Below are 18,022 nucleotides of genomic sequence, written 5' to 3' on the forward strand. Positions count from 1 at the left end.
TTTAAATCATGCTATAGTGGCATTTTGTGGCAGATTGGGACTGCTAAATTTAGACTTCCTCAGTGGGAGAGAGAGGAAGCGGAGCTTACTCCCATCAGTTCTGCTGTGACAGGCCAGCTCCATCAGACCTCCTCTCCCCTTGACTGTCACTTGGGGGCAGCCATTGCGTCAGGCTTCCTCAGAGGGAGAGATAGGCGTTGGGCTCATTTCATCAGTTTTGCTGGAGACTCCGCTGCATCAAGCACCTCCTGCCCCTGAACTGTGCCAGCTGGTCCTTATAGGAACAACTATTTAGAAATTGATGCCCGAGTTTTTGCTTTTCCTCTTCCCTCCCTATCCCCGTTTCCTTGTGTGTCACATTTTTTTTTTGAATTGGAAACCTGCTGGTAGGGACTGTCTTGTTTTACTTGATTGTATGCAAGCAGCTCTGGGAGCCTTTTTGGCCGAAGTGTAGGGTACAAATGCTCCAAACAAGTGATAATAAAAAAATAAAAAAGGAAAGCAACCTCTGAATTTGCTTTTCGTTTTAGAGTTGGGGCTGTTGTTCACTTCTTCTTTTCGTTGCTGTTCCCCAAAGGACGTAGAACACGAATCGCCCTACGAAATCACGGTGCAGGAGGAGATAACGGCTCGGCTGCATTTCATTAAGTTTGAGAACGCCTATATTGAAACCTGTCTGGACTTCATCAAAGACCATCTCGTCAACACGGAAACGAAAGTGATCAAAGCCACAGGAGGTGGTGCGTACAAATTCAAAGACCTTATTGAGAAGAAGCTGGGACTAAAGTAAGTGGAAATGCAGAGGCATCCTTTGTGTTGGAAATTATTATTATTGGCTTTGATGGGCTGCTGTATGCTTTGATCACTTGGCATTGGCGCAGGCCTTGCCATGAAGAAGTAGTAAACCACTTGCTTTGGGAGGCAGATTCTCTTGACTTATTTTTACCCAGTTCCTCAACCCCCAAACAAGCTTCTGTAGCAACATACAGATATATACATATGCACATATACAGTGGTACCTTGGGTTAAGAACCTAATTCGTTCTGGAGGTCTGTTCTTAACCTGAAACTGTTCTTAACCCGAGGTACTCTTTCTGGGTTAGCGGAGTCTGTAACCTGAAGCGTCTGTAACCTGAAGTACCACTGTATCTGGTTATACAGTTGTATCTTGGAAGTCAAACGGAATCTGTTCCAGAAGTCCGTTTGACTTCCAAAACGTTTGGAAACCAAGGTGCGGCTTCTGATTGGGTGCAGGAAGCCCTGCGGAAGCTGCATCGGATGATCAGGTTCTAGAGAACGTTTGCAAACCAGAACACTCACTTCCGGGTTTGCAGCGTTCAGGATCCAGGGTACGACTGTATTTCTAAATAAATCTGTTACAGTAAGCCTGCAACTCACATGCATTTAACTTGTGCGCATCCAGCCTTACATGCTTGGCAAATAAATAAAAAGGGTGTCAGGAGGATAAAGGAACTCTGGCAATCCCACCTGCCATAGAACCCCAATTTGTTTTGACTATACACGATTTTGGCTTTAGGTACAATCCCCGGAATGTAACCCCTGTGTAAGTTGTGGGCTGACTGTTGTTTACTTGCACATAAACTTGGGAACTGGCCGCCTCTGAGCTGCAGAATCGGACACCGCATAGACTTCTCAATTTTTTTATTCTAACTTGATGGGCTGGGTGGAGGGAAGACTGGTAGGTTTCACAGGGCATGTGAGGGAAGGCTGGTAGGTTTCACAGGGCATGTGAGGGAAGGCTGGTAGGTTTCACAGGGCATGTGAGGGAAGGCTGGTAGGTTTCACAGGGCATGTGGAGGTGGTCTGTGAGCAAACAGAGACCAGCATAGCTGCAGAAGGAGTGATGCCTCACCTAGACTTGAACACAGCCGCTTCCTTGTTCACCTGTGGTGAGAGGAAGCAACAGAGCAACCTGCAATACAATTTGAATGTGTGTGAGGTCCCTTGAAAAGAATGAAATCTCACTGAAAGTGGGGTGACCCACTCCCTGCTCTCAGAATGGCCAAGCAAGATTAATGCTATCAATGGAGCACAACGTAAGGGACAGTTCTTTTTCACCGGTCGAAGAGAATTCTCTAAGTGATCAGACGGGAAGACTTCACAGCAGGAACTTTTTTAGGATTATGGGTACTTCTGGAGTTTTGAGCAAGTTGCTGTGGGCACCACCCATTTCTAGTCACTTCCCTCCCCCAGATTCATTCCCCACCAACACACACACGCCTGAGACAGAAAGAGACAACACTTGCACACTTCAGTTTTCGAAGTCATTGTGGTAAAATTCACAATTAAAATGAACAAAATTAATCTGAGTCTTGTAAAGCACATAGAGCTGAAAGAAAAGGAACTTTCCTTTTTTTATTCATGTTTTAGGTTAGATAAAGAAGATGTCATGACCTGCCTAATTAAAGGGTGCAACTTTGTGCTAAAGAACATCCCCCATGAGGCATTTGCATACATGAAGGATGCAGACCCAGAGTTCCGGTTTCAGATGAACCACCCACATATTTTCCCTTATTTGCTAGTCAATATCGGCTCGGGAGTTTCCATAGTGAAGGTATGTAAAATCAGCTTAACAATTCAATTGATAATTCGTATGCAGATATCGAAAGTGTAGTTCAGATTAATGAAGGAAAGGCCTGGTGGCTGGAATCTGGCTGGTGGCTGTCTATCCAAATGACACTTGTCACCTTTGCCTGCGGCCCCACGCACCACTGACATGCTGCCCCCAGAAGGCTGTGCAAAAGGGAATGTGGTCCTCTGTCTGAAAAAGGTTCCTCACTCCTCATCTAAAACATGCATCTAAAATATGGCTCTCTTTTGTCTCGCAATTGAAGATCTTCCTGCTGCTGCTCCACCTGGTTAAACCACGCATGGTTTGCATAGGTCACCTGTCTAGGCTGTTCATCCCATACTGATCCCCACCTTTCTCTCTCTTCCTGGTTATTTGAAAGCTGGGTTTCCCCAAGGGAAAAACATGTCCAGGCAGGCACACACTGAGATATGTGTTCATGTCGATATTATAGCTGTAATCTCTGTGTGCTGTTGTTGCTCCTGATAGGTGGAAACGGAAGATAAATTTGAGTGGATTGGAGGGAGCTCAATCGGAGGGGGCACTTTCTGGGGTCTCGGAGCATTGCTTACACAAACAAAGGTAATACCAGAGGCTAAAATTTTGTCATGACTTGGGTTTGTTGCTAATAAGGGAAGATCTCTTGGCCTCCTTGGTTGCCCCTCTTGTCCTGCGTGAGAAGCACAAATTGGTGTTGGTGCTTCCTAGACCAAGGCCTCGTTCTTACTGCAGGTAGTCAATCTGTGTCTGCAGTGAACAGCTTCAGGTGGGGAGTCCACAGGACCTAAGAATTATCCGTCATGTCAAGAGGTGCTCAAGTGACGTTTGCAGGGTGTTGTTTGTTTGTTTGTTTTTAGAAATTTGATGAGTTGCTGCAGCTCGCTTCAAAGGGACGGCACACAAATGTCGATATGCTTGTGAAGGATGTTTATGGTGGGGCCTACCAGACGCTGGGGCTAAGTGGAAACCTGATCGCCAGTAGTTTCGGGAAATCTGCCACAGCAGACAAAGGTACCACTTGAAAATTCACTTCGTCGTGCTGGTGCGGTGATAAAACCTGTGAAAGAACCCATGGGTTTGTCTGCTGAGTTGCTGCCTTGCTCTGTCAGTCTTTTAAAACAAACATAGTGTGTGTAAGGCTCTAGCCAACTAGGTTTTACTCAGAGTAGACCCATGGACAGAGCTCACCATGTAACTTGATTCTGATGAGGCTACAGGTCTAGTGTTGAATTGACCAAACTAAGCCCCAGAGTTGCTGCTGGCTTCATCCCTGATTCATTCCACAAAACCACCCGAGTTCCCTCCAGAGTAAATTCTGGCCCGTTCTTACTCATCTACAACTGGGATAGCCAATGGGGTGACCCTCTATCAGCTTTTCTCAACCTGTGGGTCCCCAGATGTTGTTGAATTATAACTCCCATCACCCCTAGCTAGCAAGGCCAGACCTTAGGGATGATGGGAGTTGTAGTCCAACAGCATCTGGGGGCCCACAGGTTGAGAACCACTAGATCCTGTTGACCCACAACCCCCATCAGCCTCTGCCAGCATGCCCAAAAGATGGGGATGAAGGGAGTTGTAAACCAACAACATCTAGAGACCACCGCGTTGGCTACTCCTGACTCTAAAAGAATCCTCTTGGGTATGTTTGCCTATCCCTGGATTAAAGGGACAGTCTTTTATTTTCTTCTGGGTGCCATATGCTAGAGGTAGGGGCAGGGCCAGAGCCAAATTTTTAGGGGGCACACTTTTTCCTCTCTGTCTCTCTCTTTTTCCTCACCCAGCAGGTTGTCTGCACTTCCCAGAGACCCGAACTGATTGTTTGCAAACGACTTTTACAATTGTGCTGTGGGCCATGAGTTGTTTATCCATACTTTTATCTCTTTCCCCCCTCTATCCCCCTCCTTTTTAGAATTTTCCAAAGAAGACATGGCAAAAAGCTTGCTTCATATGATCAGCAACGATATTGGGCAGCTGGCTTGCCTCTACGCCAAACTCCACAACCTGAACAAAATTTATTTTGGAGGCTTTTTTATTCGAGGCCATCCAGTCACCATGCGCACAATTACTTACAGTATTAATTTCTTCTCCAAGGTAATGAATTATTATTACTATTATTATTACTATTTATTTATTGGTTTTAGTTTTCAGGGAATGACTAAAGGTGTTTGTTTGGTTTGCAGCTGTGTGCCCACTAGATGTTGTGCAACTCCAGCTCCCGTCTCCCCTGGGCTTTGGTTATGCTTGCTGGGCTGATCGGAGTTTTGAGTCCAATAATATCTGCAGGGCCACAACCTCCCCATTCCTGGATTATGCAAAGCACTGTGTGTGTGTCCAACCTTTTCCCTAGAACTGGGACTCAAGGCAGCTCACAAAAATTAAAACAAACACAGATAGCTGAGAACATAAAGGTTAAAAAGTAATTAAGCTATAACAGAATTAATAGCTGCGACCCACCCTTTCAGCTTTGTCACGCTTGATAATGCCTGTAAAGAAACAGGTAGTCATTGATCTAAGCCATGCTAGTCTAGAGACATGGCTTTCTTTTTAATGTGTCATTTATTGGAAGCCCTAGACGATGACCCTTAATTTCTGTGCATCTGAGTAGTACTAGCATGTGATACAATGCAGAAACGAGCGAGTCAGGCAAAATCAGTGATAGGGAAATTCGTGCCCTCTCCACTCCTCAGTGGCTGCCTGGTTTGTTCGTTTTTGCAAAATATCCACTGCAGTATTTGCCCCCGTTGTCTTTGTTTATCCCAAATATGACTAGAGGCAGTAAAAAGCCCAATTAAAGTGCCGTGTTTACGCTTGCAGAATTTCTGCGTTGAAATAGGTCTTGGAATTCCTGCACAAAATCAGGGTTGCAGCTTATGATCTGTGCTTGCCCTTTTGTTAAGAGCTGTTATCACAGTAATGCAAAAAGAGCTTTTCAAGCTATTGGAGGCCGTCCACAAACACAAACATTTTCATGTTGTGGCAGGGAGAGGTTCAGGCCTTGTTCCTGAGGCACGAAGGATACCTGGGAGCCATCGGGGCATTTCTGAAGGGAGCCGAGCAAGACAGTAAGTACAGAACACCAATACAGCGCTCTGAAAAAAGTTCACAATCCTCTGTGGGGGAGTCTGAACCCCCCGCCGGGGTGGGGAATTAAGTCTCCTGTTCCAGCCATTCTTGGACTTCTGGGCATGGAGCTCCCAATTTCTCACTCCATTTACTGTGGTGGGTTTTAAAAGAGATTTGGCCTCCTCCTCAGCCCGCCTGTTTGTGCCAGAACATGGCGCCACCACCACCTCCTGCCTAGAAAAAGGAGGGGGAAAGTCAAGCCTCCAACTGTGACTTCTCCCCTAACAAGACCCAGTTGTGACAAGGATAATCGGCCAACAGAACATAGGATTGTCAAGTTGGTCGTCTGCCCATGAGAAGTCTCTCCCTTCTTCTCCTCCCCCACCTCCGTCGCCCAGGGTATTAAGAATGTTTACTCATGTTCCCACTGTTTTATTATTGGAGAGGGTAAAAGTCTTTCTTCTTTTCCCAATTTTTGCTTAATTGTTCTTGTGGTTTTCTAGCCCGATAAAACCACATAGGCATCGCTTGAAAGCTTCCAGGCACTCACCAGTAGGAATCCAGGTTTTCACACAGCTTAAAGCTTTACTGCTGGCAAAGAGTCAGGGGCATTTCCTTTGGGCTGCATCCTGCTCAGAGTAGACCCAGTGAAATTAATTAACCTTGGTTGGTTCTATTCCCTGCATTGGGTTTGCTCTGAGTAAGCCTAGCGTCGGATGCAACCCTTCGTGACCGTGACTATGGTCATTCACCATCAGAACGTTGTAATAAGTAAATATAATTAACTTTCATTCGTTTCGTCCCTAACCTTTTTATTTTTTAAACCAGGGTTTCCCAGACTTTGGTCTTCAGCTGTTGTTGGACTACAACTCCCACCATCCCTAGCTAGTAGGATCAGTGGTCAGGGAAGATGGGAATTATAGTAAAAAAAAAACAGAGACCCAAGTTTGGGAAACCCTGCTTAAACCCAATTGTATGATCCAACAAAGTTCTATTGCATTCCCCAAACACCTGGCTTTATTTGCTGTTTGCTTTTATTCTTTGTACAAGAGATTGTAAATCTGTGGCATGTGTGGGAATCTCTCTCTTTGCGTCTTCTTGTATGTTCTTGCCTTCAGCTAATGGTTCTGTTTCTCTTCTCCCCACCACCTCCTAGATCCTAATCAGTACAGCTGGGGGGAAAACTACGCTGGCAGTTCTGGGCTCATGAGCACGTCGCCGGACATCTGCCCCATGCAGCGAGAAAGGAGCGGCACGGTGAGTCTCCTTAGGATAGAGCTGCGCAGGTGAGAAGAGGCTGGCTGCTGGACCAGGCCAAAGGCCCACCTGATCTCACAGTGGCCAACCAGATGCCCATTATGGGAAGCCTGGAAGCAGGACCTGGGACTTAAAGGACATGTAGTTATGCTAGATTGCCGCTAATGCACAGATCCCCATTGTGTTTTTCCCCCCAAGTTTCTCCAGGCGTAAACCTCGTGTGTTAGTGCAGGTCTCCTGTCTAATCTCATTCTATACTGATCGCAACCTTTTCTCCCCTCTTCCCAAGTTTGACATGTTGGAAATGGATCGTTTGGAACGACCGCTTGTCAATCTTCCCTTGCTGAAGGATCCATCCACCTACATCCCGGACACAGTTGACCTCACCGACGATGCCATGGCTAGGAAGTACTGGCTCTCATGCTTTGAGGAGGCCTTGGACGGGGTGAGGGCCTTCTATTAAATGTGTTGCCACGTATATCACATGGATTTGCAGGGGGTTGCAGATTTCCTAATAGGAAAGTGAAGCCCATGGAAGTCCACTGATTCTACAGGAGCGTCTGCGGAAACCCACTGGGCTTAAATAGACTCAAGGAGTCTATGAATCAGGGCTGGTGAGGGGTGTGACTAGAAAGGGTCCAAGGGGCCAGAGAGACCTGAAGGGCCACATCCAGCCCCAGGACCTCATTTTTCCCATCTCTGGGTTAGCTGGTAAGCTAAGCCAGTGTTTGTGGACCCTTGGAGAAACTTGAGATTTCTTTAAATAAATAAATAAAAATATGTCAGGGGATTTTTTTTTTTTTGCCCTCTTGCATCTTAGATGTGTGTTGCTGTTTTGTTTTGGTCAGCTGCTTTCTTCAAACTAGAGCAACTATTTAGCCTAATCTAGAGGGTTTGCTGTTGCCAGGGCCCGGTTCTGACATTTATCTTTGCCTCCAGCTTCATCTGCTTTCGTTTTCTATTTAACAGCAACAGAAGCCGCAAAGTCTTGGAGGTGCAAGTAACAATGCCCTTGGCACTGTCTCTCCCTCCGCTTTCCTTCCTCCCTTTGCCAGGTCGCGAAGCGAGCTGCAGCCAGCCAGCCAGAGTCTGTTGATGCAGCTGAGCGAGCCGAGAAGTTCCGGCAGAAGTACTGGGACAAACTTCAGACGCTCCGGCAGCAGCCTTTGTAAGTCGGTGCGTGTGGGACGGCAGTGGGTTGACTTAGCTGGAACCTTGTGCACATTTTAAACACCGCTGGGCGTCTTGATGAGCTGCTTGCTACTTTTGCATCCTGAGTAATTCCCACCAGTTTTGTAAATGGCTCTAAAAGACGGCTAGTCTTTATCCTCCATGAATTCTGCCTATCGATGGCCACTAGCCACGATAGGCATGTTCCAGCTCCAGAGGCAGAACACCTCTGAATGCCTGTTGCTGGGAATTGCAAGTTGGGAGAATTGTGGCTGTAGTATTTTTTGCTCTATAAGACGCACCAGACCATAAGATGCACCTAGTTTTTGGAGGAGGAAAACAAGAAAAAAAATATTCTGAATCCCAGAAGCCAGGACAGCAAGAGGGATCGCTGCACAGCAATCCCTCTTGCTGTTCTGGCTTCTGGGATAGCTGCGCAGCCTACATTCGCTCCATAAGATGCACACACATTTCCCCTTACTTTTTAGGAGGGTAAACGTGTGTCTTATAGAGCGAAAAATACGGTATGTCCTGCATTCCAGAGGCCTCTGGTTGGCCACTGTGGCAACAGGAGACTGGACTGGATGGGCCTCATTTGGCCTGATCCAGCAGGGCTTTGGGGCTTTCTGCTCTGGCCAGCTACATCAGAGAAAGGGAAGCTTTTTCAACCTTCTGGGGGCCACACTGGGCAAAAAAATCACCAACGCCTTTGTGCTGTAAGCACACCTCTGTCCTCCAAAGAAGCAGGAGGAATTATTGGCGTTCAAGGACACATTCAAGCCAGTGCGACTGGGGAAGGGGTGTGGCCTGAAGCAAGTCCCGAGGGCCAGATTCGGCCCCCAGGTCTGAGTTTCCACACTCCTGAACTGGATGTATTGAGGAAACCCACAAGCAGGGCATGAGGGCCATAGCCGCCTCTCTCCTGTGATTTTCCAGCAACTATTAATTCAAAGGCTTTCTGAAGGGAAGTACATGGGGAACAGAACTTGTAGCCATTGATAAATTACCCTCCATGACTGTTGAATCAGTTAGTGGCTGTCAGTGCATTGCATGGTAATTACTTCCATAGTTGGGATATGCGCTGGAAATCTTTCCTTTTGTCTGTCCTTTTTTTCCCCGTCTCCGTTCAGCTCCTATCCACTCCTCCTTTAGTTTATTTCACTATATGTGTGTTTGAAACTCTCTGTCCCTTGCTGTTTGAATAACTTCCTCCCCAAAGCAGCTGATGATCTCTTTAAAAAACCACCACCATCAGCTCTGCCGCAGTGTCATGTAAAAATAAGATACAACCGAACAGCAAGCTAGCGTAAAAAGTGAAGAATGGAATATAAAGCAGGATGCCAATCATAAAGCGCAGTATGAAGCTCTTAAAAACCCAGCAAGAAGTTTAAAGTGCAGAAGGAAACAGACTAATTTGGAAAGATTAGGGAGGGAGGAACGTATTCAACCCGTGTTGAAAGCAACAGTGCTGGCTGCGTGCTTCACTCCTAAGGGAATTCCAGAGAACCATGGAATACCTTTTGAGAGCAAGCCACTTAATTATCTTGAGATGCATGAGAGAGGGATATAACTAGCAGAGCAAAAGTTGCCCTTAATTACCCTGCATGGCTAGAAAGGGGAAGGGCAAGAGCTCAGTGGCACACAGAAGGTTCCAGGTTCAATCCCAGGCATCTCGCAAGTAGGACTGGGAATTCCTGTCTGAATTCCTGAAGAGCCTCTGCCAGTCAGCCTAAACCAGAGGCAGTCAACCTTTTTATACTTACCGCCCACTAATGCATCTTTCTTGATGGTAAAATTTCCTCACCGCCCACCAGTGCTCGACAGAAGGAGGATTCAGCTTGTGCTGTAGAGCTCCCTACCGCCCACCTAGAATCCTGAAACGCCCATTAGTGGGCGGTAGGGACCAGGTGTATACAGTACTGGGCTAGATAGACCGGTGGTCTGATTCAGTATAAGGTTTCTGTGTTCTCAGCTGACCTATGTCCTCCCTGTCCTTCCCCTTTCATCTTCCCCAGTGCCTACGGCACCTTAACTGTTAGAAGTCTGCTGGATACAAGGGAGCACTGTTTGAATGAGTTCAACTTCCCAGATCCCTACTCCAAGGTAAGTGTTTCCTCCTTAACCTTCTGGCTGTGCTCAAGTAAGCCTTACCTAAGTCCTACTCAGAGTAGACCCATTGAAACTAATGAACCTCAGCCAGATGTATTAACATCACTGGGTTTATTCCTGAGTACCACTAGCGCTGTTTACAACCCATAGATTCTCAAATATTTTCTTTCCCATGAGCAGTAATAGACAAACTGCAGATTCAGGTCCCTGCCCTGAGGATTTCCCCTCCAGAGCAGTTGATAAAGAAGAGTCCAGAGTAATGGGGTAAATGTACAAATGTACAATTGTAAATGTACAAATGAATGCCCTGCATGTATGCAAGACTCTAGGAGTGAGAAAGTGCTGGGAAGATACCTAAAAGAGGTGAGATGTTGCTAAAAGATGGAATTGTTTTGTTGAAAATTGTAACCCAAGATGCAGGGATGTAAGACTAGAAAGGTACCTGTTTTTGTAAATAACATTTTTGGAAAAAAACACAGACAAAATAGGCAAAACCCCTTCCCCACCCTCCAAAAAACAGGCAGTCCAAAAAAAGCAGTTTCATTTGAAAGCCTGTACAGCAGGTGCCCAGGTATAATGCTTTTCATGATTTCTATAATTAGGGAGCCAACACCAAAAAGACCCCGTCTCTGAATTCTGTCACACTTATTGTTTTTCCCAGCACCAAACTCACATTGCTGCTTTGTAATGAAGATGTTACTGCTGGGTTCTAGAAACATCCACCTCTGAGCATTTTTAGCAATTTCTGTGAGAAATGGCTCTTTTTATATGCTCTTGTCAACTGTGGTTATTCAATGATCCCATTGGAGGCTACAAAGCAGAGAGCTTGGGGTGGGGGGAGGGAAAAGGCGCTTCTAAAGGAATTGAGCCTTATCCTTCCTCCCTGTGCATATCACCTTGTGCCTTACTTTCTTGCAGGTAAAACAGAAAGAAAACGGCATCGCACTAAAGTGTTACCAGAGCGTTATCGACTCTTTGGATTCACTAGGCTGGGAGGAGCGGCAGTTCGCTCTGGTGAAAGGACTTCTTGCGGGGAACGTCTTTGACTGGGGAGCAAAAGCAGTCTCAGAGTAGGTGTTCTAACCATCTTTGTACAGTTCTGCATCCCCCCTCCCCTCAAAAGACTTTGAATGCCCCTTGTATTTTATTTCTTCTTTTTCCAGCAAGTGCGCTAATGACTTCTGCTTTGCCATCTGCAAATCGTTTTACGTTCCATTAATGGTATTTGGGTGTGGCTAAATCTCCCCATGTGACTGAAGTGGGCAGATTAATTCCCTTTAAAAAAACAACAACACAACTCATTGCATGAGAGATCACTTCATTAGCACTTAACTTGGTTGGCAGCTTGCTGACATGATAAATACAGAACTTAGCAGTATGTGTAGCTTAGGGCTGCCATACTGGGATTTCACCGGGAGGGGGCTTTTCAAAAGGTGGCGCTTTGTGCTGGATCTTAGGCAAGTCAATCAAAGAAAATTGGCTCAACAACTTTGGAGTTTCCAAAAAAAACCAACAACAACTCAGGAACTTTTGGGGTGTCCTGGTTTTTACTTTTTGAAATATGGCAACCCTAGTGTAGCTGTAAGACTAATCAAGCATTTGTTTCCCTAGCGTGATGATGATAGGGGCATGCTAGGAAGTCTCACCCCCTCCAACACATCTGAGTCCCTGTTTTTTAACGTCTTTGATGAACTGAAGCCATATTTCTGAAGTGGGTAGTCTCCTCCTCTTAGAGGTGGACTTCCTCTCCGATTTTTGAAATGTGTTTGTGCGCATACACTGATACTTGACGAAATTAAGAATTGCAGTCCAGCCCTACTTCCTCTCAAACTGGCGCCTATAAATAGGGCTGGGTGGATTATATATTAGTGGAAATAACTCTGGCAGAGGCTGGTAGGGCAGGAAGCGCAAAGAGGGAGTGGAGCCAGTGCTGCCATCTGAACTGGATGTAAGCAAGAAGGCATGCTGGTGAAGGGCAGGCAGAGGTTGGCAGGGCACAGCCCTTTTCACAAGCTGGAAGGGACGTAAAGGTAAACCATTAGGTCCAGTCGTGACCAGCTCTGAGGTTGTGGCGCTCATCTCACTTTATTGGCCGAGGGAGCCGGCGTACAGCTTCCGGGTCATGTGGCCAGCATGACGAAGCCACTTCTGGCAAACCAGAGCAACGCACGGAAACGCCGTTTACCTTCCCGCCGGAGTGGTACCTATTTATCTACTTGCACTTTTACTTGCTTTCAAACTGCTAGGTTGGCAGGAGCAGGGACCGAGCAATGGGAGCTCACCCCATTGCGGGGATTCGAACCGCCGACCTTCTGATCGGCAAACCCTAGGCTCTGTGGTTTAACCCATGGCGCCACCTGTGCTATTACCTTCATTTAGGGATGGACTGTAGCTCAGTGGCTGGAGCCCCTGCTTCGCATGCAGAAGGTCCCAGGTTCAGTCCCTGGCATCTGCAGGTAGGGCTGGGAGGGACTCTTGACTGTAACCCTGGAGAAGCCACTGTCAGTCAGTGTAGACATTACTGAGCCAGGTGGACCCAATGCTCTGACCTAGTATAAGGGAGCCTCCTGTGTTCCTGTTTTGTGTCTATTGTGTGGTCCAGTGGCAGAGGAAATAATCCTCTGCATGCAGTTTCAATTCCCATCATCTACAGAGAGCAAGTCATGGGAAAGACCCGCCCTTTGCCCGAAACTGTGGAAAGCTGCTGCCAGTTGAGATTTAGGCCAAACTGGGCTAGGTGGTCTGATGGTCTGCTTCTGCAGGCGACTCTTTCATGTGCCTCCCTGCCAGTCTTCTTGCAGCGGGGCTCTCTTCTTCCTTCTTGAAATGTGACCTATTGTTCATTGTCTCTCTAAACATTTTTTTTTATTTTATTTGGACACAGTACATCTGCTGTCCTCTTTTCCAGGCTCACTACTGAGAGATGTTTATTTCTTAATAAGTAAATCCTGGAGGGGTAGCACATGCCTTGTTCAGCTGCAGATCTGTTTGGTCCAAGCATCTCACCACCCCCAATATTCACATTCTTCCTTCTCTTTCTCTCTCTTCCCTGATACCCAGCGTTCTTGAAACGGAGCCGCAGTTTGGATTTGAGGAAGCCAAGGAAAAACTGCAAGGTATTGGGCAGAAACTCTCCCTTTTAGTATCTTTCTGTGATATCGGCATGTATCAGGTAGGGGGCATCCCTGTCATCGCGGGGTGGGGGCGGGGGCGCTATGGCTGGTTGCGAACGCGGAGCATCCTTAAGAGCAGATAGCTGTGTAAAAGCCTCTAGGCTAGGGATGGGGGTGTTGCTGGACCCCTGTCTGAAACCCTGAAGTACTACTGCCAGACAGTATTGGGACATTATTATTATTATTATTATTTATTATTTATTTCAGTTTATATATTGCCCTTTATCCAAAGATCCCAGGGCAGTGTGCATTAAAATTTACATAGTGTAATAATAATAAAAAATCAATAAAACAACCACCCAAAAAATCATGATAACAGCCCCTCCCTTTTTTAAAAAAAGGCCACAGATTGTTTAATGGCCAAAAGCCTGGGTAAAGAGGAATGTTTTTGTTTGGCACCTAAATATATGTAACAAACATGCCAGGTGAGCTTCTCTGGGGAAAGCATTCCAGGAATGTGGAGCCACCACAGAAAAGGCCCGTTGTCATGTTGTCAACCTCCGAACCTCTCTCAGAGAAGGGCCTCAGATAACAAGCACAGCATCTGGGTCAGTTTATATGGGGAGAGGCAGTGCTGAAAGCTGCATCGTCTTAAAAAACAAAATAAAATTATGTGAGCAGGAGAATTTAAAAGTTCTGCAAATTGTGGCCTACAGCAACTCCTACCCATGCCTCGTGTCCTGCGCTGAAAGTATGGGGTCACTTCCAACATTGGTCACACTCCAAGCAGACCCATTGAAATGAATGGATATAACTCACTCGGATTAGAGTAGAACCTTATTGAACAACAAACCATTGTCCGGAGTTTGCCCGAGCCAACGAAATCAAGCTCATCTTGGGAAAGGTTAAACTGCAAGGAAGCTTGTTCCAATCTTAGTTCTGCCACCAGAAGTATTACTTAGAGCAAGTGGGCAAGTGGTCTTTTCCCAGCTTGCGGGAGCTTCAGCATTCTCTGAATGTGCAGGTGTGGCCCTGAAGCGTACACTATTATTTTATTTACTATGAATATTAATACCCCCTGTCTTTGGACTGATTGCTTCTCAAAGTGACTTGCAACAGGCTAAATTCCCCACCTTCCACCCCAGGCCAATCAAAGCAACTTGTACACACCAGAAGCCCTTCGGTTGGGCAGTCTCTGTGCCACTAACAGCTGGTGCTCTCAAACCCTTGTACAAGATAAGGACAGGCTGGTCTCCCTCTTGCCCTGGCAAGTGCCATAGCTCAATGGCCAAGCACCTGCTTTGCATTCAAAAGGTCCCAATTTCAATCCCCAGCATCTCCCAGTCGGGCTGGAAGAGACCACTGCCTGAAATGTTGGAGAGCTGCTTCCAGTCAGTGTAGTCAATACTGAGCTAAGTGGACCACTGGGGGTGAAGCATCTTCTCATGCAGTAGAGCTTCTGCTTTGCATGAGCATGGTCCCAAGATCAGTCCCCAGCATCTCCAGGTGTGACTGGATTTGTCACCTGTCCATAATCCTAGAGAGCTGCTGCCAGTCGCTGTAGTAGACAGCGTTGAGCTAGATGGAGCAACAAGTTTCGGGCAGCTTCCTTTGTTCCTCGAGGACAGGGGTCGTAGCCTCCAGTGCTCTTTAGACCTCTGGTCAAGAGATGAGCCCAGAATGCTTCCCTTCAGATTTTCTTGAGTGATTGACCTGTCCTTAACGTTTTGATAATGTGTTGGTTTTTGTGCCATTGTACAGAACGCCCCTGGCTTGAAGATTCCTACAATGAATGGCTGGCACGACTCAAGGTATATTATTATTATTATTATTATTATTATTATTATTATTATTATTACTATTACTATTACTATTACTGCTACTACTTACCAAGGTGCCAAGGCAGGTTACAACAAGCTACAAGCAGTCACTCTTAACTACTGAATATAATGCAGCTGGACAAAAGATAGGGGTGTGTGTGTCTCCCCTTTTCAGCTGCAGATCATTGAAACTGATAGACTCTCTCTCCCTTTTAATATTCCTTATTTTAAGACAAGTTAATTTCATAAAAGAAGGATGCAGAAGAATACAGCATTCCACAATAAACAAGAAGGCTGATTTGCATGCAATCAGTAACTCAAGTGCTAAAGTGAAACAAAATGGAGCAAAAGGGGTTTGGAGGATAATACATGATTACCTCTAAATATAGAAGCAAAATGGTTTTGAACATGCATTTTATGAAGTAAGACCAAGTGTAAACCCAAACAATGTGACATTAGAAGAGGAAGATAGACAAGATTCTCCCTAGATTTCTGATTTCCTCTCTGGAACAGCTGCTTTGTATAAGAAAGGAAGCCACTTTTTTTTTTTTAAAAAAAAGTCATTTGTACTTCACCTATGGCAGAATCTCTGAGTTTTGCTCTACATTAACAAAATCCAAAATCTTCTCAGTCATTGTCCCTGCTTAGCATCCGCTTTTTGTGAGATTCCTCTGTTGACGTTTCAGCCACTTGGCCACCAGCCACAGAACTACGGAATCCCATAAAATAGCCTATTTAGAAAAGCCCAGTGGAGACAGGACTTGGCCCAGACCATTACAAAGACTACCAAAACACTGTTTTGAAAGGTGAATCCATAGAAAGAACTCTGGATTTTGCAATGTGCTGGTGTCCAAGGGGGCTCTGGCCCAAGTAGTTTGAGGGAAAACTGGCCTACACCCTTTAAAAAAACAACTAATTGTTGTGACCTCTGCCCCACCCTCACAGATTTGGATTGGAGATCCCTTCATATAGAGCCAAAAGGAAGGTGATGTGGGTGCCAACTGCCTTTCAGGCTGCGCCATAGCTTTAAGCTTGTTGAATTTGAGGAACAACACAACAACAACAACAACAACAAACCTATGGTTACGTGAAACATAATAAACACACAAGACGTAACCGGCTGTACTTTTGAATAAATAAGGTATACTATTCATTGTATCAAATTGTAGATTTCAACGGACTGCAACCACTACCATGCTATAAGATCCACTATCCTGTAATATTACATATGAGCCTGTTCTACTGATGAAGCCTAGGGTGGCGAAACAAGGCTAATATTCCGGAAATCCTTGTCTTAGACTCTGTTAAAGGATTCTGTAGAACTGTAACAGCCCTTCATGTGGATTACTGGACTCTTTGAACAGACAGGTGGAATAGATACTTTTACATGTATGGACCTTATGCATGAACTGACTAGAGAATGAACTGATCCACTGGGTCTTCTGCTTTTTTCGTTGAACTTTACGAGACCTCCGTTGAAATCTACAATTTGATACAATGAATAGTATACCTTATTTATTCAAAAGTACAGCCAGTTACGTTTTGTGAATTCGAGGTACAGGCAAACTCAGAGCAGCCGATGGACATCTTTTGCTCTAGGGCAGACATACTGCATCTTCCTACGGAGGTCATTTTCTCAGGCAGAATCTGTTGAGCTGAAAGAGTAGCCTATAGACTTTCCAGCAAAAGTGGTTTTTTGCTTACAGTCCTAACTCCACTTACCTGAGAGTAAGATCCACTGAATTCAATGGAACTCACTTCTGAATAGACATGGTTTGGGTCACACTGTTAACTCCGTGTACATATTTTAACCTGCAGCCTGTCGGTGCTTCTCTGAATGATACTTTTCTTTTTCTTTTACAGGCCTCCCCTCATAAATGTGCCTTAATTTTTGCAGATAACAGTGGAATAGACATCATATTAGGCGTCTTCCCCTTTGTCAGGGAGCTGCTCTCTAGGGGCACAGAGGTCAGTTGAATTACGGTGACAGCCTAAGGTAAACTGCCTCAAGCTAGCTCATCACTGTTGATGTAGTTATTTGAGAAGAAGTAACTGGGGGGAAAGATTATTTCAGCAAACTTGCCTTAGCTCCTCATGGATCGGATAGAAGAAACTATCCTATACTGAACCACTTGGTGACTGGAAAGCTCTAGTGGAGGCTATATTATTGGAGTAGGAGGTTAATCCCACCTCCTGGTGCTCTCCTACAGTTTATATCTTCACTTCAACTCACATACAGAAGTGTACATTGAACTTTTCACACTTGGCCCAATGTGACACTTGCCTTTCCTCTCTGTGTGTGCTCACAGGTTATATTGGCTTGCAATTCTGGGCCTGCGCTAAATGATGTCACCTACAGTGAGTCCCTGCTTGTTACAGAGAGGATAGCAGCTACGGATCCTGTCATACGGTGAGGACCAGTATGGTGTTTCTTCTCTTTGGGCTGGCATGCTCTTAAAAGAGAAGGTTTGAGACTTAACACAAAGTCTGGATTGCTGGTGGTTTGTTGAGAGTTCAGAAGCAAAGAGTTTGAATGATACTCTGCTAAATAAAAGCTTAAGGTTTTGGGGTTTTGTGCTGTGATGTTCGAGACCAGATGGCCTTCCAGATGTTCCTGAACTTCAGTTCCCATCATCCCCAGCTATGCTTTTTGGGACTGATGGGAGTTGAAGTTCAGCAACATCTTGCTGGGCCAAAGGTTCTCCGCACCTGTTTAAGACCAAGGGTTGCTCCAAATCCTGATTTTGTTCAGAGTAGACCCATTGAAATGGATGAACGTGACCAACTTAGGTTCATAATTTCATTGGGTCTGCTCTATGTAGGGCCTCGTTGAGTACGACTCTTAATTTTGCATAATATTGAAGAATTCTTGTAAACCCAAGACCCGGCATATTCGTAGCA

The 18,022-nt window shown here is 45.6% G+C and overlaps 1 protein-coding gene across 1 annotated transcript in view; it reads left to right on the forward strand.

The window, feature by feature from the left end:
• PANK4 (pantothenate kinase 4 (inactive)) overlaps nt 1–18,022 on the forward strand; it is a 34,120-nt gene that overhangs the window by 6,004 nt on the left and 10,094 nt on the right. Inside the window, exons 3-17 of the mRNA XM_082229987.1 lie at nt 578–786; nt 2,391–2,574; nt 3,079–3,171; nt 3,447–3,600; nt 4,499–4,680; nt 5,570–5,651; nt 6,809–6,909; nt 7,199–7,354; nt 7,965–8,077; nt 10,095–10,182; nt 11,107–11,258; nt 13,249–13,304; nt 15,063–15,112; nt 16,985–17,089; nt 17,431–17,531. Of these exons, the coding sequence (XP_082086113.1) occupies nt 578–786; nt 2,391–2,574; nt 3,079–3,171; nt 3,447–3,600; nt 4,499–4,680; nt 5,570–5,651; nt 6,809–6,909; nt 7,199–7,354; nt 7,965–8,077; nt 10,095–10,182; nt 11,107–11,258; nt 13,249–13,304; nt 15,063–15,112; nt 16,985–17,089; nt 17,431–17,531 (1,826 nt within the window). The remainder of the gene's footprint in view (nt 1–577; nt 787–2,390; nt 2,575–3,078; nt 3,172–3,446; nt 3,601–4,498; nt 4,681–5,569; nt 5,652–6,808; nt 6,910–7,198; nt 7,355–7,964; nt 8,078–10,094; nt 10,183–11,106; nt 11,259–13,248; nt 13,305–15,062; nt 15,113–16,984; nt 17,090–17,430; nt 17,532–18,022) is intronic.

This window comes from Podarcis vaucheri (genome assembly GCF_965113315.1).
Source record: "Podarcis vaucheri genome assembly, chromosome: 7".
Lineage (NCBI taxonomy): Eukaryota > Metazoa > Chordata > Lepidosauria > Squamata > Lacertidae > Podarcis > Podarcis vaucheri.